Genomic DNA, 22,127 nt, shown 5'->3' on the forward strand with positions numbered 1-22,127 from the left:
TCAATGCGTGCGAGTGGCGAAATTGTTTTTGCACAGCTACCTACGTTTTTACTTTCGATAATTAGGATATTTGCGTACTCACCGAATTGACTTCTCATCCAAGGGTACAGCGGGCTGGGTAGCGACGCGTTGGTGTTTGGCGGCGCTTGCTGGGGAGGCGCTTGCTGCGCGTGCATGGACTGCTGGTGCATCGGCGGCATCTGCGTTTGATGCTGCATGTCATCCACCGGGTACATGAGGTGCTGTTGGTGTGGCGGAACACCGTGCTGTACCATATGCTGTTGCGGGTGCATATGGTGCGGCATTTGCTGCGCTTGCTCCAGCGGCGGACTTCCAGGAACTCCTCCCGCCGTTGCGGCCGCAGCTTGCAGCTTACACGACGTGTAGACCGCAGGGGTAGGTGGCTGGTGACCGTTCGGTCCATATCCATCTGTTTTGGGACCCATGTGACCCATTTGCGATGGACTATCTGGTCGGTAACCGTTCTGTTCCATTTGCTGATAGTATCCCAGCCGATCGTACGGTGGAAACCTAGGGTAGGGCATTCCAGGTGCTGTCTGCGCGGAATAGTGGTGCTGTGCGGGTCTGAGCTGCGGGTCGCAGCCCTCCATCTCGTGCCCCTGCTGTGGCACCGCTCCATAGTGCGCGTGCGCTTGTTGGTGGTCGTGGCCACCTCCGTTCCTCATGTCTGGCATGTAAGCATTTGAGAAATATGTCATGCTGTCGCAATTGTTGGCGCTCATCGCGGGCCCGCAGCCCGCGCGGCTCGCGTCCGTATCTTCCGTCGCAGGTTCTCGGCCACCGGGGCCGACACTATCACCTTATCAGTCACACACACACTTCGGATTCCATTCACTACACGGCAGCGATCGAGCCCGCAGATTCTTCACGAAGAACGCACGGACGGTGAATTTTCATCAGACACTCGGTGAATCTGCAAAGAAAGGTGAATGCACTTAGTAAATCTATTATTAAACCCTTTTTTCACGGTATTAATCATCGAGCGATCGATCGATTAAATGTTTTTATTGGCGGGCTCGCAGTTAGTTGCGCCAGAGCCATCACAAACAGCCATCGACCTGGCGATGTACAGACTGACACGTGTCCTGCGATTAGAACACACATGACGTTAATAAACCGCATAACTTTTGAGTAAACGCCTATTAGCGACAACCTGTCTATAGTGAGGACCCCCTGTTCGTTAGATGAATATATGAAGCATTTCTGAATCTGAAAGACGTTCGTCTTTGTCTTGCCAGAGGAAACAGTTCCTCAAAAATGAGACAGGGAGATGAAATACTGTCACTTCTTATTCGACATGTGGCTGACCTGTTGTCATAGCCTCGACATTTCCAAGCAGTTGATGAAGCATGAGTGACAACCGCGCATGAGACCGGCGACATAACTTTACAATGACGTTAATTCGTATGTCGAGAGGCGAGTATCACCGTATCTACAATTTTATCGCAAGATCTCACTCAACTGGTTTTAATGTATGAAATTTATAGCGTACTTAACGCGACAGCTACTGGAATTCACAAACAATAAAAACTAGACACGCAATATGAAGCCATAGCCATAAAGGTTTGTTCCTTGTTTACATCGCTACTGAATATTTTACTTCTACTCTTGAGTTCAGACTGAGAAGAAAAATATGGACGTGCTCATAAAGTCACATCGCAAAAATGTTGATATGGTTTGTTAAACATTTCCCTAAAGTAAAAAATCTACATAGTAAAGTACAAGGCACTGATACCGCCCCTTGAACGGAGGCAAGTTATTTAAAACTCAAAAGCTCAAGCTTCATTAGCGACAGTTAATGATGGCGGCGTCTCTCTAGACAATATGTTCCTTGCAGATGCTATTTGTTATGCGGTTACTGTATAAATAATATGCTAAATCAGATAGTGCTTATTTTGAATGGAAATATCTGTTGTATGTTTTCCTTTCGACCAGAAGATTAATTAGGCTTCCCAACATTAAATTTAGCTATACAAAGTAATTGTTATTATGTATAATCTCCTTATATTTTTACATGAATTCATAAGCGATTGTACTTCGCATTAGGTTTGAATTGAAAGGCTCTCTCGAAAAAATTTGCATGTTGAGGGATGGACAATTTAAATTTACGATTTCGGCGCTCCCCAAGCGGGACGGACCCCGCATTTTTTTAATTTTCAATTTCCATTTACATTCCAGCCACTAGCTTTGTCCAATTTGCGTATACACTTATAAATATATGATAGAAATGTTCATTAAAAACTTTGGGATTAAGAATCGCTTGCATGGGGGAGGTCGACGGCAGCTGCATTTTCGCACTAATTAAAATTCACGACATTTTCTTGCGTACCAAACTGATACCTTAATTACTGTAAAAAGCCTATCGTACACATCTCATGGCAACATTGTAGCAATTACTATTCTTTACCGAGAAATGAAATGATATCCACGATCTTACGTAAGTATCTACTCGTTTTGTCCACTCAGTTTTTATCTGTGAAGTACCTACGACGCTAATGTTTCTAGCCCGCAATTATGGGGTTAAGATAAGATCTTCGACCCAGTTCAAGGAACATGTCTTTAAACTGACCGACGAGGAAATTAACAGTCTTACGTGCTTTTGATAATTTGATAACCTGCTTTGATTTATTCGTAACTGGTTTTGTGAGTCACAAGCGAAACGTTCTCATGCCCTTTCGGAGTTTCTAGGTAAGGTGCCGCGTAATTAGTTAACTTCACGTAGGATATTAAATTACCGTGCATTTGAATGTTTACAATAATAAAGATGACTTGTTGATATGGATAGAATGCATGTAACCTTGGTGTTTAATTTACCCATTTTAATACGTTGTTACATACTACATATATATATACATAATAGAAATTAAAAAAAATTGGTAACTGGTATTTAAAGAAGATATATTATTAGGTATCTAAAAACTATGTAAACAGCCAAATAGTTGTACTAAGTGACATTTATATTACTTCAAACGAAACGTCTAAGATAAATCGCGCCCATGAATAAGTACACGTATAATAAAACAATCCAACATAGGTACATCAAGTGACATAAGAGGTGTGTGAATTGGCCAAAAAACCACCCGTGAATCAGTATGTGTGAATTTCGAGATAAATCATAGGTAGTTAAAATATACTGGTCTAATAGAATGTGGGCTAAATTAAAAATATTATTAATACCGGCTCGCGAACGACAGTCAGTGCTGTTAATCAAATGACGATCAAAGGGTGTATTTTAAGAAAATATCTGACGCTTGTATTTATCATTTCCACTATTTGTCAATTAGCGCTATTGTTGGAATAAAGTGGTCCTGATTTATTTTGGTACTGAAATCGTTTGGACGTAATATACGGAAGACGATTTTTGATATTTTACGTGGTTACTCGTATAAGTTGTGTTTTATTATTTAGCTTTACATTCTCTATGTATAAGTTTTAATGAAAGACCTTGCGATCAAATCTCAGGCTAAAATTGGTTCTAGACTGTATTTGTTGTGTAGCGAAAATTATGTCAATCAATCTGAAATGGGTCTTTGGCTCACATTTAACTATACATGAGATCTAAATCCCAATTCTAACTTCTTTCCATTAAAGACAATATTAGTTTATATCAGTTAATTATTTTCATGATATTTTTTAAGATTAATGCTCTCTGATAAATCATCTACTGTTATGCTTATGTTATCAAAAAATAAATCCAAATAAAATAAACGCTAATCACCTAACGTAACGGCACCAGTCTTGTACAGATTAAGGAAAAAATTGAAGTTTTTTGTATATTTCTCGTAGGTTTTTTAACTTTATTGGATATTGTTAAGTTATACCTTTAGTTCAATGTTAGTTTAACGTAACCAATGTTAGAAAAAAGATTACAATGCATAAATAATGAAGTTATTTATAAATTAAAAATCACTTTTTTGCACCAGTGATGGACAGTGAAAATCTAATGATGGACACCCAGTTTTGGACAACATCCAGTTATGAACACCCATTTATGGACTGTACCTAATGTTTTTTCTCCAGTTATTTACACTTGGAGAAGACTTATAGTTATCAATAGAATCTTGAAAATGATGATTGGAATATAATAAATCGGGGATGTATTTATAAAAAATAGTACTTATTAATTATTTTGCATAGTTATAATATTTAATACAGTCTTAATTTCCATTTTCTAGGCAAAAATTGAACAAATGCATTGTTAAATACTAGTTATGTCCGATAAGAAACACCAATATGTGTTTTTTTTCTCAATAAGTCAGGGATGAAAAATATAACTAAAAAAAGTACTGCCATTCCATCCATTTTGGGACTTCTTCTTCTTCGTCATATCACTCTCGTCAGAGCGAACGTAGTCAACATGAGGTTTGGGGGGGTAGATGTTACCCGCTTCACGATATTCCGCCATATCTCTCTGTTTCCTGGCATTCCGCTACACTCGTGAAGTGAATCGCCAATCTGAATCCGCCAACACCCTTAATCTGATCGGTCCATCGATATGGATTCCAAATTGTAGCACGAGGCAAAAAGCTTTTTTTTAAACTGTTGTCAAGATGGTGTGGATGAAATTAAGCGTGTGTGCTATATGGTGGTGGAATTTAGCAGCAGACAGCGATCCAAACAGTTCATCAGAGAACTCTCTATGATAGATGCGTTACAATACGCATAAGTATGCGACTTCTCTACGCAGTGATAGAGAATGAAGCCGAGAACGAGTCGCACAGCACATAATGACCCATTGTTCTAAAATATATTCTTCATGGGTAGATAGATATTATGTTGTTGGACCCATTAGTGTAATTTTAACAAAAAAATGTCAATGTCCATTATAGGAACCAAAGCAAATCCAGTCATGGACAATTGTTGTACAATATTGGAACCCTTTGTTTGAAATGGTCGTGATAGGTATATTATTAATCAGAATGAAAAGACAATACAGAAAAGGGCATGTAATTAATACCATTAAAAAAAGTTTATTTTCGACATATGTCCATAAATGGATATATCCATAGAATTAAATCCAGTTATGGACACTGAAGAATTTTATTTAAACAACATAACCTATCATGATACTAAATCGTGTAATATTTCATACAATTAACTACTATAAATAAAAGTAATATCAAATTTTGCTAACATTTATACAAAAATTCTTATAACCAAAATTGTGTCCTCACTTCCTTAAGGATTTCCTTAGTAAAAATGGATTTCTTCGAAACGAGTCGCAGCAACTAAACATAACGTTCTGCCATCTTCAAATGTTTTGGCCGAATAAGATGAAGTGTCGTATTTTGATAGCTTATGAACCAAACTTTTATTTTAAGTATTGCCAAATTATATAACGTTAATTTTGGTCTTAATATTTAAATTTAATATTTATTTTGTCCATTACTGGATGCTTGTCCACCACTGGTGCCGTTACCTTACCTACTTTCATAAAAGTTACTTTATAGGTACAAACGTAAATGTTCATATCGAGTATGTACATTTCTAACTCTCCCAACAGGGAATAGACAGTCGTTATTTCAAATAAAATTTCGGGTTAATTTTTCTACGTCATCAAAGTGACGTCAAAACGACTCTCAGGAGTGAATGCGGGTGTGTGACACCCAGAGTGAAATCCTATGTATACGACTAATTACCTTCCCCAAGTTCGTAATTTAATCAAGCAAGTTACCTAATTTTCATTGTACTCTGGGCTTATTTTTCACACGCATCGTATTAATAATGCTGGTCACCTCTAGAGGTTTGAAACACGTGCAGATTTTTGGAATGTGACATTTATTTTGATAAAGAAATATGAATACAAATTTTAGCTAGGAAAAGTTAGGTATGTATGTAGAGCTACCTACGAAGATTCTTAGCTGCTAAAATTCAGAACCATTTCATCTGCGATTAATACAGACTAATTACATAAATTCGTCTGGTGTATTATTGTTCATCATCCAAGGACCAACTACATAATAAAACAATCCCATGAGATCAAAACATGAGATACACATAACACAATTATATATTTATATGGTATCAATCCATTCAATTGGTTTTGTTTTATTTGTAATACGAAAAATAAACATCGAATTTTAATCCTATATGTGCTTTGATTGCCAGATTCTCACTCAAAACTCAGGTTTTACCCTACAATGTCAAAGATAGTAATAATTATACGAAGGTACGACACATTGATAGAGCCGGCAGGAATCTGGCAATCAAAGCCAGCCTATCAATTAAATGTAACGCAATCAAAACGCCGGACATTCCACGCGTCCGTGTTTGTTATTGTCTCTCTATAGGATTCAATGTTTCATTAACATTCATTTGCATATTATTTAGCATTATTTATAGGTATGTTACTTGTACGTAAGGGGATAAGATTTAATTTTTAATGAAATGATTTTTTTAACAAATTATAACTCGTAAACATTTTACACTACCTATATCCCAAAAAAATTGAACTAGAAGTGACTAGAGAACAAGTGACAAAGTGTGAAATATATATATATATATATATATATATATCAATAATCTCAATTTTCTATTATAACATATCTATAAATTTAATTGCTCTGTTATTGAGTACAAATTTATCCAGTATAAAAATGGTTTTTATCTAGCATCAATTGAATCAACCGTGCCATAATTAGGTACGTATTAGAGGCGGTATAATTAATAATTGAAATATTCACAATATTCACACAAATTAATTGAAACGCCAATATAAAACGCAAGAACAATATGCAGTGTGCATTCACGTATTATTGCAGTTTAATTAACATTGCTATCATACCGGCTAATTGTTATATCACGCAGATGTGATTTACGATGTGATACGGACACCGACACCTTTATAATTGCTACAAGTCATAAGTAAACACAATCTCAGTGTGCTACAAATTCATTTACATACAAGCTATCATACCCCTGTAATATGCGTACAGTTACTGTTATTCATTTGTGACAAATTCCTTAATTATTGCACATAATATGTACATATTAAAAGTAATAAATATTACAATGCATAAAACGCTCTAATTTTGCGTTTTAATTTTATTTAAAACAGCGCCATCTATTAAGAATATGCTTAACTTCTAGCAGCGCCATCTGTAATTTATTGTAAAAACTACTAAATACCACTGATCCTTCGAACCTGACACCATACATCTACAAAAGGGTGTTAAGTATGTTTGTTCACACATATTTTTATTTTATTTTTAATAGTCTACGAATACAATATTCGAGTATCGATAATACGAGTATTCAGAAATTATTAAAATCATCGGTAATAACTTTGGAATCGTTTAGGATTTGGCATTTGTTTCATACTAACATCATAAAATGTACCTATTTCATATTTACTTATCTACATTTCCTACATTCTGTGAAAACAAATGTATTTTATTTGTTAACCGATGCATACATGATGAAGGATTATCAACTTCAGAGGTAGGTAGTATAGAATGATCAATTTGTTATCTACTAATTTGTTTAGTATTTTATTTTATTTCTAGCTGTTGGCTGAATGAACGATAAATTTATAAAAACAATTTTTTATATGAACCGTGGTTGATCTATAAGTAGGTATTATAGCCTACTTATTATACCTACCTAGGTATCACGTTATTTCTTGGTCGGTAGCCTTGTAGCACATTCATGAATAAGATAAAAACATCAATGGATAGCTTATCAAGAAAATTAATTAAATTGTTATTTGTTGGCTTTAACATTATTTTAATAAGTGCTTTTATTGATGGTACCTATTATCAAATAGGTTCTATTCACAGTGGCCCAACAAATACTCCTCCATGTTTGCCGCAATCAGGGCGAATATGGATACCTAAACAGCTACAATGATTGCCCAACGCTGCCCATTGTGAAGAGGGCCCATGAGTTGGCGTCAACAGTTTGACGAGCGTTTATTATACTTTTAAGTAGGCAAAGGAAATAATAGTTATAGGAAGGAAATTATGTTTGCAAATATGATACTTGGCACTATTTCTTGTAAAGCAATATTAACCTATTCATGTCGAAAACAATAATTTCATCAATAATATTTTTTCAAACGTTAAATACATACTGAATACGTTAAAGACCTAGATGAAAAAAAAATATAACTTATATATTATTTTATTTATATCAACACCATCTATAGTAACATGCTCAAACTAAGTTATAAGAACTTATCGTATCACACACGCATTTTAAAAACCTGTTCAAAAGTGACATCTATTGGTGAGAAGCAACATAAAACGAAATGGTAAAGAATTTTAATTAAAAACTTTTCATCAATAGATGGCACTATAGTGTTTTGAATTTATTGAAGGCATTGCAGTATAATTGGATTATTTTATAATTAATTGAATATTATTTACCCAGAAATGTAAAATATTAAAAAAGATAAACTTCATAAAATTGCACTGTGTCTAGTGTAATTTTCTGTTAACTTCTAACATCTAGTTAGAAGTTAACAGAAAATTGTAAAGTATTATTCCAATGAGAACATTAATCCAATAAGAATAGCTGCGCACGCGCATACGTACCTTATCTCAACAAATAGGTAATATTTGTAACTCACACCAATATCATACCTACGAAGTACGAAGTATTGTTCTATTAAATTAATTGAGATGGTAGTGTTAAGTACTGAATGTGTTACAAGTAGGTACTGAATTGATTCTTAAGTATTTATCGAAGAAATTTGTTTTTATTATGAAGACGTTTTGAATTTGGTCCAGATATTATAATGCAGTTCTCAATTCTCATGTTTAATTAAGAAATGAAGTTTGTATTTAATTAAAGCTATTTATAATTTATTTTATTTCTTCCATTCCTTTACTTGTGGCTTCGTGAAAAATTACAAAAGTATGAATCTAAGAATTATGAATTCTATTCTTCAATTTTAATATAAATAGAAGAGTTTAATTTAGAATTTATTTCGTATGCAGTGCTTTAATATCATAATATCTTAGAATTAAAATATTATCCCTTAGTCAAGTGAAATATATTATATTCTTCATCATTTAATTGGCTTCTTACTTCTACTTATTGGATTTTTTAACTTTTTATTGGAATCGATTCTTTGACTATCGATTATTATTTGTTTCGATTCTAATTGCATCTATTACAACCTTTTAACGGCAAAGGCAACATTTTATGAACAACTTCATAAATAAAATATTTATTACATCAATTTTAAAAAGTGTTATTATTCCATAGACTTTGTACTAAGTATATGTATCAATTTGCAAACAATTGAGGCTGTTTTTAATGGTCTTCATTGCCAATTATTGAACTAAATTTAGCAACAATACCTAACTAATATGTCATCACTAAAAATACATAGGTAAATATAATACCTATAGGTACCTAATGCAAATAAAGCTCTCTATCTATTATATTACACATAACAGCTTTTAGATAAGGACTTATCTCCAGCTAACTCTACAACCAGCTAACACCAACCACAATAGGTGACTTAGGAATTGAAGAAAAAAATAATACGTTTAATAAGTATCATCAGTAATTAGACCATATTTTTAATAAATTTTGTATAATTTAGTATGTAGCAATATTGTTTTTTTTTCTATTAGGTATTAAAGTTTATTTATGTAGACTATTAATTATTCATAGGTTATGTTTACAAGACAAAATGTTAACTTTCCAATTAATTCAATGTCAGATTGAACGAAATTCATCAAAACATTCAATAATGAAATGGCAAGCGCGGATCAGCGAGGATCGTAGGGATGGGACGGAATGGAATCGGTGCGTCTGTCAGGATTTTTTGTGCGATTTTTTCGACGTTATTATTATGAGAAAAATGCGGAGTCAGTAAAGCGGATCGTGGGGTGGGGGCATGACGAGGGTTCCCGGTTTGATTGAAGCGGGCGGCGGGGGGCGGGGCGGTGACGTCACGCTCTCATAATAGGCCGTGCCGTGCAATGATGGCCGCCGTTTATCAAGAGTGTTAGTTCTGCATTTGGATTTTATTAGACGCTAAGATTGCATTAATGCGGCCAGATTCTTGAACGAAGTGCATTAATAGCAACAGCTCTGTTAACATACTGAATGTGTGAATGTTTTGAGTAGGTATCTATCTCGTTAGTGGTATTTGTAGTGGTTCCAACTTTTAAATAAAGCTTATTTGTGAGTGTTTTATATTGGAAAGGTAGCGCTCTGAATAATTTGTTTCAATGTTTTCCGCAATGTTACTTAAATGTGTTGCTTCGTTTTTTGCCTAATTTTTCAATAAGACATTTCGATTCAGTATTAATTAAGTTATTAAAATACATCAATGAACTGTGTTTTTATTTCTAAATAGATTTCTATCTGACGACTCTACCCGAAATGAAAAAACATAATTTACATCATTATTGAGCTCTTGAAAGGGAAGATTAGCCTGATAATGCCTGTCTATATTACGGGCCAAAGTAATTCATAATACGAAAGTCATAGTAAGGCTTGCGTGCGTGGTGTTGGGCGGAGCGAATCGCGTGCCACGGCGCAGTTATCGAGGGAACACCTCGACACGGCACATCACTAGCTACGCCTATTGCTGGTTGCATTTGAAATTCGAAATTACGAAATTTATGCTATTCATACCTATGTGTTCTGTGGAAGTTTTTGATTTGGAAACAACCTGTATATAGATATAAGTTTGCATGCAAAATTTTGTAACTATATGTAGGTAGGTAGGTACCTACATTGTTATTTTATAAGTTAGGTGCCATGCTTAAATAATCATTATTGTATATATTTAAGTATAATGAAATAGGTAGTAGGTAGATACATAACATTTTAACACCTATCTAATGCGTATACATATCTTCATCAGTTGAAGCATGAAATTATGGTAGCATTAGGTACCTACCTCTGCTGTACCTACCTACGTTTAATATATGTATTACCTACTTTATATTCTATTATTATTATTTTCATTTATAACCCGTCTTGATGCTAATATTCTTGGCATTTTTATTTATGGTCTCTACTCTCTACCTATATTTAATAGGTACTAGCTGTGCCCTGCGGTTTTACCCGCATTGCTCCGCTCCTGTTTGTCTTAGACTAATGATATAATATTAGAGTATAGATATATAGCTTATAGCCTTCCTCGATAAATGGGCTATCCGACGCCTAAAGACTTTTTCAAATCGGACCAGTAGCTCCTGAGATAAGCGCGTTCAAACAAACAAACTATTCAGCTTTATAAGTATAGATTATAGAGACATATTTAAACAAATTTATACCTATACTAACATGTTTATAATCAGATTACTTAATTAATTATGAATCGATCGAAATCTGTTGTAAAATTTAAATCGAGTTAATGAGATCTCTACCTTATCTTCAACGATTTATTATATTTATTGATATACATTTTAGTCTTCAAAAATTAGTCAGGTTTTTTTTAATCATTTAAGTATTAAAAAATTCAACAATTTATATAGTTTGTTTAATTAAGAATTAATATAAACAAAATTAAAATATTGGTTTAAATGATTTTAATGAACCAATAAATCAATCGCCTGTTTTTAATTCAGTTTATCAATAGAATTTCCACAGAATTTCTAATCGTAAGGAGAGCTTTAAATCACATTAATTAATTAAGTTTTAAATCGCTACCACAAACAGTTACCTATTAATAAGTAAAAGCATTAAAATTATTTTTTAATATAGACATTTATTATATTTATATAGGTAGTTGTCATGTAGGTATTATGCTTACATTGCCACGTTTTAACAGGTAAGGCTTTACATTCAATATTTATAATAAGCAAGTGTAAATAAACATCTCTAATAGATATCGCAATATCAAATAATTAAAACACTTATTAAAATTGTTGAGTCAATTAGTATTAGAATATAATCGAGAACAAGCAGATCAAACAAATTATTACTTACCACTTACCAGTGTTTACGTTTAACTACTCAGTATTTACACAGTTGTGACGATGTCGGCTAGACACCTGTTGTAATGAGCACTTACTGTGTGTACAACTTATGTGTAATTTACACTAATTTGAAGGTGTTTAATTATCGTACGAGCCTAATTTGTAAAAAACAAAAATGTTAAATGTTTAACAAAATTAAGTGTATGTTATGAATTTTATTAAATATTTTGTCAAAAAATTTTGATTTAAAGCCTAATTTTCTTTATATTCCTTTGAGAAAAGCTCTTTCTCTTTCCCTCTGTTCCTATTTAAGCTACGTAATTAAATGTGCAATAAATAATTGATAGACAATACCTACTGATCCATAATTTACAAATATTTCAGTGTTCTAACAGACTCTTGAATCACATCGTAGTCCGCCGCCAATAATCACGATGATGGGAAAAGTATATAAATTCTTCCTTTTATTAGTATTCGACAATCTGATCAAGTATCAGGTTTAAAAGACAGCAATCCAAAATCAAGATGACTAACCAGCATGATGGCGGGGTTTCTGAAACTAGTCCACTCTTACGAACTTAGTTCACCTCAATTTCACATTGATACCAAAATACATATATATGTATTATTTATGTAGGTAGGTACACTTTTATCTTTTTGTTCCACGCTCCGACCAAAGTTTCGTTTTATAAAATATCCAAAATTAAGATGACTTCGTCATTCACCATTAGAGGCTGCATTCATCAATCGACTCACAAAAAATGTGTACTTTTTTATTTTTTTCCATCCGAAAAAACATACCGCCATTTTTTGACCAAAGTGCAAAAAATAAGAACTCTGACATGTTATTAAGAAAATTTCATTCAACCCCTATATTTTTCTCAATCTATAATTTGAGGTATGATTGTGATCCCTCATCCAAATTACCGATATTTATTATTGATTTATAGCCATTTTGTAAATGGAGGATAGATTTTTTGTATTTGAATTATGCAATTGAATTCATCATGGTATTGGAATGAATTCGTAAGAAATTAACCCAGAGAGCAGATGTATAGCTTCGTTCAAAAGTTAAATTTGCGACTTAAAATAGGTACGTAAATTTAAATAAGCAAAATATCAATGATACCTACTACCTAAAAATTTCTTGCAAGTTTGCAATTAATAGATACAATTTTCACATATAACATGTTTATTAACAATATTTTTAATAGCTCTGCTCCACTTAGTACCTAGCTTCAAAATATATCAATGGATAATTTCACATAATTCTACCTAGGTAGAATTAAATAATTTTGATTTTAAAATCATCTTTTCGGAAATTATAGCCTTTAAAAATTTCTTTGTAGATACATCCCAATACATTTTTCGTCTTCATACAACCCAGAACTGCCTTGTCGTAAAACTAAATTAACATCAATCCAATTAGTCGTTTATATTCCTATATATCACTACATAGTATAAAACAAAGTCGCTTTCTCTGTCCCTATTTCCCTATGTCCCTTTGTATGCTTAAATCTTTAAAACTACGCAACGGATTTTGATGCGGTTTTTTTAATAGATAGAGTGATTCAAGAGGAAGGTTTTAGTATATAATATATTAGGTTTTAGACAAAGCGGGCGAAGCCGCGGGTGGTAAGCTAGTAATAAATAAATGCATCGATAATTAATGGCATATAGTCGCACGATTTAATGCAACTAACACCTCGAGACAACTTCGATTAATTAATGCAAGACATTTATAATAAAACCGTTATATAATTATCTAATGTTTATGACATGATTATAAAGTGAATTTCGCCTGTGGCTATAATATATTACTGTTATCTCTCCGAGAATTAACTACAATCTATTGTATTCTAATTTAATTCCAGTTTTAGTTTTGGGTGTTCTCATTGCTGAAGTAACTGTCTCAATCTTTTGAATGTGGATAACTAACTTCTTTCTATGCCTAAAGCTAAGAAGTATAGTGAGTATAGTATTGTTGTTGTCTAAGTAGGTTTCATAATTAAATGCTGGGTACATTGAATGTTAGTATTTGTAGGAACTGCAAAGCAAAAGCTTAGCTTGAGTAAAAGCTCTACCTATATAATAGAGGAAGCGATTGATTCCGATTTTTCGTACAAAACAGTGTTTAAATTACTTTCTATGAAACTTAATTTTTTTTAAGTCCTTTGTTGTAACTAATAATCTATATATATATTAATTAAATATACTTTACTATATTGTATATATAATATTCATTTTTTAACTAGAATATCTAGGTATATAAGTTTTTATTTAGATTCTAATTCAAAACGCTTTTCTTATATTTTCATAGCTACAATATTTGTGAGCAACACAGGATTGAACAATCCAAATACCTAGATATAAATAAAGTTGAAATGATTTCAATATCACTTGTAATATATTTCATAACTTTCTTTATTAACCTTTTCATGTTAACAGGCAATTTCTTTGTTTCTTTAAGAATTTAATCAGCTGCACTATTATATTCCCGGAGCGTCTAAAAACGGCACCTTTATAATAATCTATATCGATTCAGAACGAGTTTAAAAAGTTCGATACATCAGGCCGACGTCAAGATTAATATTCAAAACGCTCGACCGATAATTTTACAAATTCGCTTTACAAACGAGCGGGTGTCCCGAGACCTATAATACACATTAATATCCCCGACTTCTCATGTCAAACCGGCAATCCGCGGCCGATTATCTTTATTTAGTGATAATTTATCAACGTAACGTAATTCGCTTTCCGTTCCAGCATGGCGAGTCATTATTTTAAAGGCTCTTTGCAAAAAACACGGAATTCAGTAATGTTTTGACACGTGTAATTTGCAATTATGGCGAAATTAACGGATATGAGTTATGATATTGATGTTTATTAGTGGCTCGAATTTATTTAAGGACAACATTTTTATGTAAAACGTTTAATCAAAGTACCTACCTAACTACTATTAAAATCGAATTTGCTTCCTCAATTCACTACCGGTTAATATTTTACGTCTTAATTAAGATCAACACAAATCTTTGCTACAGTTTATATGAAATGAATTTTAAAAGGCTGTTATGTTATTTTCTTATAACAAATCTTTTATACAAAATTCATATATTAATTACCAAATCTAAACGAAAGGCAGCATAGTATAAAGTCTGCAAGTTACACAATAACAAAGAGTTCTAAATAATTTAACCCAAATTTTAAACGCACAGCTTTTGACATGGGACATGAATATGGAAAGTTAATTAAAATATTTAATGAGACGACTGTTTCGTTAGTGGGAGCCGATGACACGTACAAATGATATTAAATTAACGCGACTCTGAGGTGGGCGTTATGATTTTAGTTGTGTTTTAACAATTATTATACCGTTTGATTATTTCTGAAATGGAAGAACTTATAAAACGATTATGAATGCCTCGAGCAATTCGGTTTTACTTTGTATTGAAGATTAGTGATGTCGTTTAAATTGTTTGTATGTTTAATGACGAAATTTTGTGACTAAATTGATGTTTGTGTTTTGATCAAATATAATATTTAAGAAATTGAATTGGGTGGATGGAATATGTCCCGACAAATAAGGAAAACAGGATTTGACATTTCTATATATTATTGCGATTATTTGTATTTTGTAAATGTTATCGGTTGCATGTAACTTGTCATCACATATAAAATATATATACCTACCTACTTACGTTCACACGTATTATATAATATGTAATTATAATTACGTAGGTATGCCACAGGAATATTTTCAGTAAGAAATAAATGGTCCTTCCAACCGGAGTAAAAAGCATATATTTTCTACTTAATGTAACAGATACTAAGTAGGCACTTTATAAACTATTCACCAGGTTTTATAATCTCTGGTAGAACATTCATAATGTTCCTTTTAATTTTTGATGACATATCTCATCACTTAAAAACGCATTTGAAATTTTGAATATATTGTTTACCATATTTTTTATTGTTGAATATACCATTTATAGAATGCGGTATTTATCCAATTTGGTAATTCATTATATTTTCCGTAAAAGGCTCATTTGTTTCTAGTCGCCTCCTTTAGTAGTGAATAAATAATTGATCCATCTATCGTTTGAAAAGGGCATTTCAATAACGTTTTGCATAACAGCAAATCAGATAGCAACGAATGAACTATTGCGTAAGTGTTAATACTGGTTTTGTCTTGATAAGTGAGAAAAATAGCAATAGATATATTATTAGAACTAGTGTAGATTTTAGAAAATTTTAAAGGAAAAGTGAGCCGTTCATATATTTTATTTATCAAGTGTTTTTTTGCACTTTGTTCGGAATCGTACACAACTAAGGTATGCAATTTTTGTTAAATTGTTATCTAAAGTTGAATATCTTCAGTATAATTAGGTAATAGTTATGTTTATTGTTAAGTAGTAAGTTTTTTTTTTAGAGGTTTTGTAGGTACATACGATGTAGATGATTTGTAATTTTATTTATTATACATTTTCACTGACATTTATAGGTTATTTTCATCTGGTATCGTCTTGATAAAAGGATAACAATAAATCTCAATGTGTCTTTTTATGTTTACATTTTAAGATTCATCGTCGTTTCAGTATATTTGTAAAAAATTGTAGGTTTAATTATAATATCATCTATCTACATTCTACAATCTCATAACAGTCTCTTTACACTATATATGGTCCATATTAGGTAACGTAATTTCAAAATAGCATAAAAATCCAGTACATGATACAATTGTAAGGTTGTAAGGGCGTGCCGAATTTATCAAAAACGCCGTCATGATTTCTCTAACATAGAAAGTCGTGATTGCAGTCACGGCATATTATCGCATCAACCAAATCTCTTGCTACACATTAAAATCTTACATGCTCGCTTTATTAAGGCAGTCAAAAAGCAGACCATCTGATGGTCAGCATGATAGCGGTGAAAGTACCGTTAGAGTAATAGCCACTAGATACCGACCATTGTACATAACAAATTATATATGTAATGAAGCTTTTTTTCAGAATGCAATGCATATGAATTATCTACGATGCTAGATTGATGTTTTATTGCAGTTAATGGCTTGTGCTTTTTGGCTTATGGTAGATAAAATTTTATAAGTTGGATGAAATTTTACTCTATTTTTGTGTTAGAAAATCTAGTTCAAATTTTACGTACGTTATAATATGATTGTACAAAATTTTAATTTTAACGATTTGATGTTTTACATGGACTAAAACGTTGTAAAAATGCAGTTCGTGTATGTTAAGAAATGTTATAGAATTTACTATAAGCGAAACTCTTCAACTTAATTAATGAAATAGGTAATTTATATTATTTGCATAAAATGAAATAATACACTTATTTATATTGATATTTTCTATTATAATTAATGATCTAGTCATTTTAATATTCTCTACAAGTGGTAATCATAGAGTCGTGCTTCAATCTAAATTTATCATTGTAAGAATATAATCATTTGTTAAATATAAACAACTAGTTTAATTTATGAATGTCCTGTCAAATATAAATATTATTAAGATATCTTGAAGGTTTTAAGCCGACGTTTTGCAAGTTGTATTGCAATATGTCTAAAATATATTAATGTGCTTTCAATTATTTTCAATCATTCGTAGATATTAGGAAAGTGGTTTTAGACAACTATATAACAAAATTAGTAAGATTTGTTGAATGTGTTTTATATAAATGTAATCTTAGAAAATAATTCTAGCTGATTCAAAAAAATTGGGTCTTTAAACATTTAAACAAGTAGGTATACCAATTTCCATTTTGCAATCTTATATAATACTAGCTGCTCCGCGCGGTTTCACCTGCGTGACTTCGCTCCTGTTGGTCTTAGCGTGATGATATATAGCCTATAGCCTTCCTCGATAAATGAGCTATCTAACACCGAAAGAATTTTTCAAATCGGATCAGTAGTTCCCGAGATTAGCGCGTTCAAATAAACAAACAAACTCTTCAGCTTTATAGTATCTATTTGTATAGATAAATACAATACGTTTATGAATGTGATACTCATGTGATACTACGAAGTATTTATTTTTATTTATACTTATTGTGAGTTTGTTATGTAGCATTCCAACATTAAAATATATTTTAGTAGGTATTTAAAGAGGTGTGCAAAATGCAACGCTCTACCATATTAATAAACGAGTATCAAAATTACGATCATTACTTATATAGTGAATACTGAATATATAGAAATACGTACAAACTTTATCTTCTGGTTGTAGATAGGAAAAACTTGCGAAATATAATAAATAATATATTCTTTTGGCTCAATGAAATACGAGAGTTGCCTCTACAATTAGTCTTATTAAATTAAACTCATAATTATTATAACACACCTCGTTGAATATTCAATGAAATTTACAATTCTTATATAAATTGTAATTTTTCTGTATATATTCCATAATATAATATGTATTCGGCCCCTGAAATGAATTTTTTATCATATTAATAATTTTGAAAGTGAATCTAAGTGAATAGGGAAAATTAAAAGTACAATTCCTTAGCTATAAATTAATATATTTTAGGAATAAAAAATAGATTGGATACCTATATATGACTTTACATGGTATTTATAAGAGAATACATTAAATCACATGCAAAAATCTTCAAATTACATTTTTTTTTAATATTTTCAACAAGAAATAAATTTAATAAATCACTAAAATATTATTAAATAACTGATTATTTGATATTATTTTCCGACATAACAATAACAATGCAATCCATTCACCATACGTTAGTTACATACCCAAAAAGTAATATAAAAAGTTGATTAATGACATTTTCAAAGGCGGTGCTAAACACCCGTCTACCAAAGAGATACGACTCTATTTAGTCCTTCAAATGACTTCAGATCACACATGATAAATGACCAGGCCTGCCGTACCTGTCTTCGGCAACTCCTACAAAAGGAATTTCGACGAAAGAAAACAATGAAATATTATGCTTATAGGAATTAATGTCTATATTAATTTTGATAGGAACATCGCGTAATGTAGGTATACAATTTATTTTACCTAGGTGTGTGAATTGAAAATTTCGTTGTATATTTTTTATAATTTTGTTAGTTTGTTAATTAATAGATATTATGGAAATAACAACATGTAGTGATATAAGTATTTATCTATATATAGTGATATATATACAATAGGTATGTAGTGATATAAGTATTTATCCTTTTTTAAGGTAATGCTGTGTGAAGTGTTAAGTGACAATATTGGAGTGGATGGATAATTAGGAAAACGTATTGGGTTTTTGGATAAAAATAGGATAAGTAAAACTTTACTACTTACCTAGATAATATTAAATGTAAGTTTACAAGTACCTAATAGGTACATAGATATTTACTTTATATCTCGTACTCTAATATTCTTCTGATTTTTCTTTAATATTTAGATTCTTATTTGCTGAATATTTAATTTGAAAATATTAATTAACTCAATTATAAATGAAGTAATGACCTTAGTTTATTGATAAATATATTATCATGAAAGTTAACAAAGTTCTTATTAGAAGTAGAGTTATCAATTTCAAATGTTCAACTCACCAAGCGTATGTTGCAGAGATTCCAAATAAATTTCACTTAAAATAAGCCATAAAAAACTTCAAGTCACTAATAAAAACAAATGTTAAAGTTGCACAAAAAGAAAAGTTTACAAAACGACAATTACATCACAATAAACTGAATCACACTTAATAATCCAATATCACCTCTTTTTCGCCATAATTAATTGGTATAGTTCAAACAAGGTCATTACAGGCCAGTTTATTTTTCGCACGTTAGTGATATCATTCTGTCTAGTTGGGACCACCAAACCGCGGGTAATATTTTATTCATACCAATGCCCCTCAGACTGATTTCCGACGAAGCGTATCTAATTGCGAACATGATAAGTAAATACGAACGGAAATGTCACAAATCAATTCAATTTCTATCATAATAACACGTCAAGTTCAAGAGCGCGCGAAAATCTTCGTTCACAAAATTCGCGCTGCACCGCGTAAAGCTCACCGCGAACGTAACTTTATTTGTACGTAAACTGTCAACTATTTCACGAAATTACGGTGGTCGTTTAATGAACGTCTGAACCCGCATTGAGCTAGCTGTCAAATCTACGAGCCGTCATAGTCCGCTGCCATGAGTGGGCACGCACACACCCGCAGCCGCTCCGTGCGATAGTCACAACTACACTGACACTTTCCAGCCGAGCGCGAACGTGCGGGCACTCTCACAGACGAAGCTTCATGAATCATACGCGCTACGCGCTTGTGTTGTAACGGGTGGGAGTGCGAACATGCAGCGTGCTTTTAGCGTGGCCAAACGAAATGATGCCTAACTGCAAAAGAGAATGTGAAGTGAGTATCGGTTTTACAAAATGGCCGGTTATGATTGAGTGTACACGCGCCTATGTAGCCGATCACATGAGAGATTATCCAAATGCGTGTGAATGCATCGTTGCTACGGATGGGCGGAAAACGTTGTAGAGCGTCCTCGTTTCTGCGATTGGAATCAAATGAATGATCTCTTATTTAACATTCATGATGTATGTGAGCCAAGGAGGTGTTGTTAAGCAATTAAATGATTAAACTCCTTCAGATACTTCTTTAAGATAATGAAGGCATGAGATGTAGGACATAAAATTTCTTGATTTAACTTACTTATTTAAAAGATTTTCAATTACATAATACGATAGAGCTGTCTGTGCCACAAGTTGTCGAAACTTACCTGAAACAAAAATAAAGGAACATGAATAAAGTTGTACTAAAATGCTAAATACATCAAGTGTCCATACATCGTGTTTACAAATTCGAATGTCGTAAAATAATATATTGCTAGCTCGTTATCTTAAGGGAGAGAAAAACTAAAGTCATCGTCTCCTTATCATTTGACCTGACAGTATCGGTTCATTAGCTTAGATATTGCAGGTCAGCTGTGTTTGGAAAGAGATAAGTAGGTCAGTGCAATGAGGAACCTATGTCAAGTTCAATATAATAGACATTTGTTGAGTCTAAGCTCCAGCATAACATTAACATTGAAATCATAACAACCGATATGACGTGCGAGCTGACATCATGACGTCCATGTTTCGTGTAATATTTTTATTAGACAAAAAATAAATTTTACGTCACTTTTTGTATGTAGAGTCATACATAATATTTCAATTTAATATTATTAACCGTATGTTTAACACACTGTACAATTTTATATTGATTTGATGTGAGTTTTGTGCTTCTAATGAATATAAAGGTAAGTTTAAAAATAATTTTAAAGATCAGTTTTAAGCCAAGAGCTTCAGACATCAACAATAATAAATAATCAAAGTAGAAGAAATGAGGAGAATATATTAGCAACAATGTAAGAGTAATAAAGTGTAAATATCACTAAAAACAAATCAATAATCTACTTACAAAACGGATAGATACCGGTAATAACCATAAATCATAGAAATAATATTAAACATGGAATTATCAGCAAAAAACAATAATTAAAACGATAGTACCGTGAAGCAAATGCACTGCAGATCCATAAACAAAAGTTGAATAGAATTAATAAAAATTAATTTATTGCAACTTTATCTTACTGTCAACATCATAAATATTGCTTTGATAAAAATTGGTAAAAAATATGGTCATTGAATACAAGAAAGAAAATAAATGAAAGAAACTATGTAATGCTTGTAGTAAGTAGAGCATGATTATGTACCAGTAATCAGTATATACAAACATAGTAACAGATGGAATAGTAATAATAATGATTTATCTAAATTTACAATAACCAGTGGTCAAGCTGGTGGTAATTGGACAAATAAAATAACATCACAATTACCCAAACCAAAAGGCACTCAGCGGACATAATGAAGATGTTAACAATTTTCCACGACTGCCGAATGATGTATCTACCGTGAAATTTTAGAAAATAGACCCTGGCAACTTTGAAGTATCCCAAGAGAGTTATTACAATAATATATTTACCAAACACGCTCCTATTATTACGTTTTCATGTACTCGTTTACGCATAAATTAAAAGCATGCCAGTTTTTCTTTTGTCCCAACCCTTATTTGGTATTCATATTTGATATTTAGATAATACAAAAGGACGACGCGTTTTGAAAACACAAAAGTGTTCATAACATAGGAGAAAAACCTGTTTCGCGAGCAATGTATGCTAAAGGTACAAATTGTGAAAGAGGCAATCGTTCA

At 32.2% G+C, this 22,127-nt stretch overlaps 1 protein-coding gene across 6 annotated transcripts in view; it reads right to left on the bottom strand.

Moving 5' to 3' along the window:
- The window catches only part of LOC149488404 (homeotic protein antennapedia-like), a 158,524-nt gene that overhangs the window by 14,019 nt on the left and 122,378 nt on the right, over nucleotides 1-22,127 (bottom strand). For 4 of the 6 annotated variants that reach the window (XM_089695044.1, XM_089695048.1, XM_089695045.1 and 1 more), the window contains one exon: nucleotides 83-934. In XM_089695044.1, the coding sequence (XP_089551170.1) occupies nucleotides 83-743 (661 nt within the window). In that variant the 5' untranslated portion in view covers nucleotides 744-934. Of the gene's footprint in view, nucleotides 1-82; nucleotides 935-19,469; nucleotides 20,121-22,127 lie in introns of those variants that run through there. The other 2 variants (XM_089695046.1, XM_089695047.1) reach the window with 2 other exon arrangements.

The sequence above is a fragment of the Colias philodice genome, chromosome 5, assembly GCF_061535455.1.
Source record: "Colias philodice isolate Cphi_HAF_F1 chromosome 5, ilColPhil1 Martin Lab GWU primary, whole genome shotgun sequence".
NCBI classification, from domain to species: domain Eukaryota; kingdom Metazoa; phylum Arthropoda; class Insecta; order Lepidoptera; family Pieridae; genus Colias; species Colias philodice.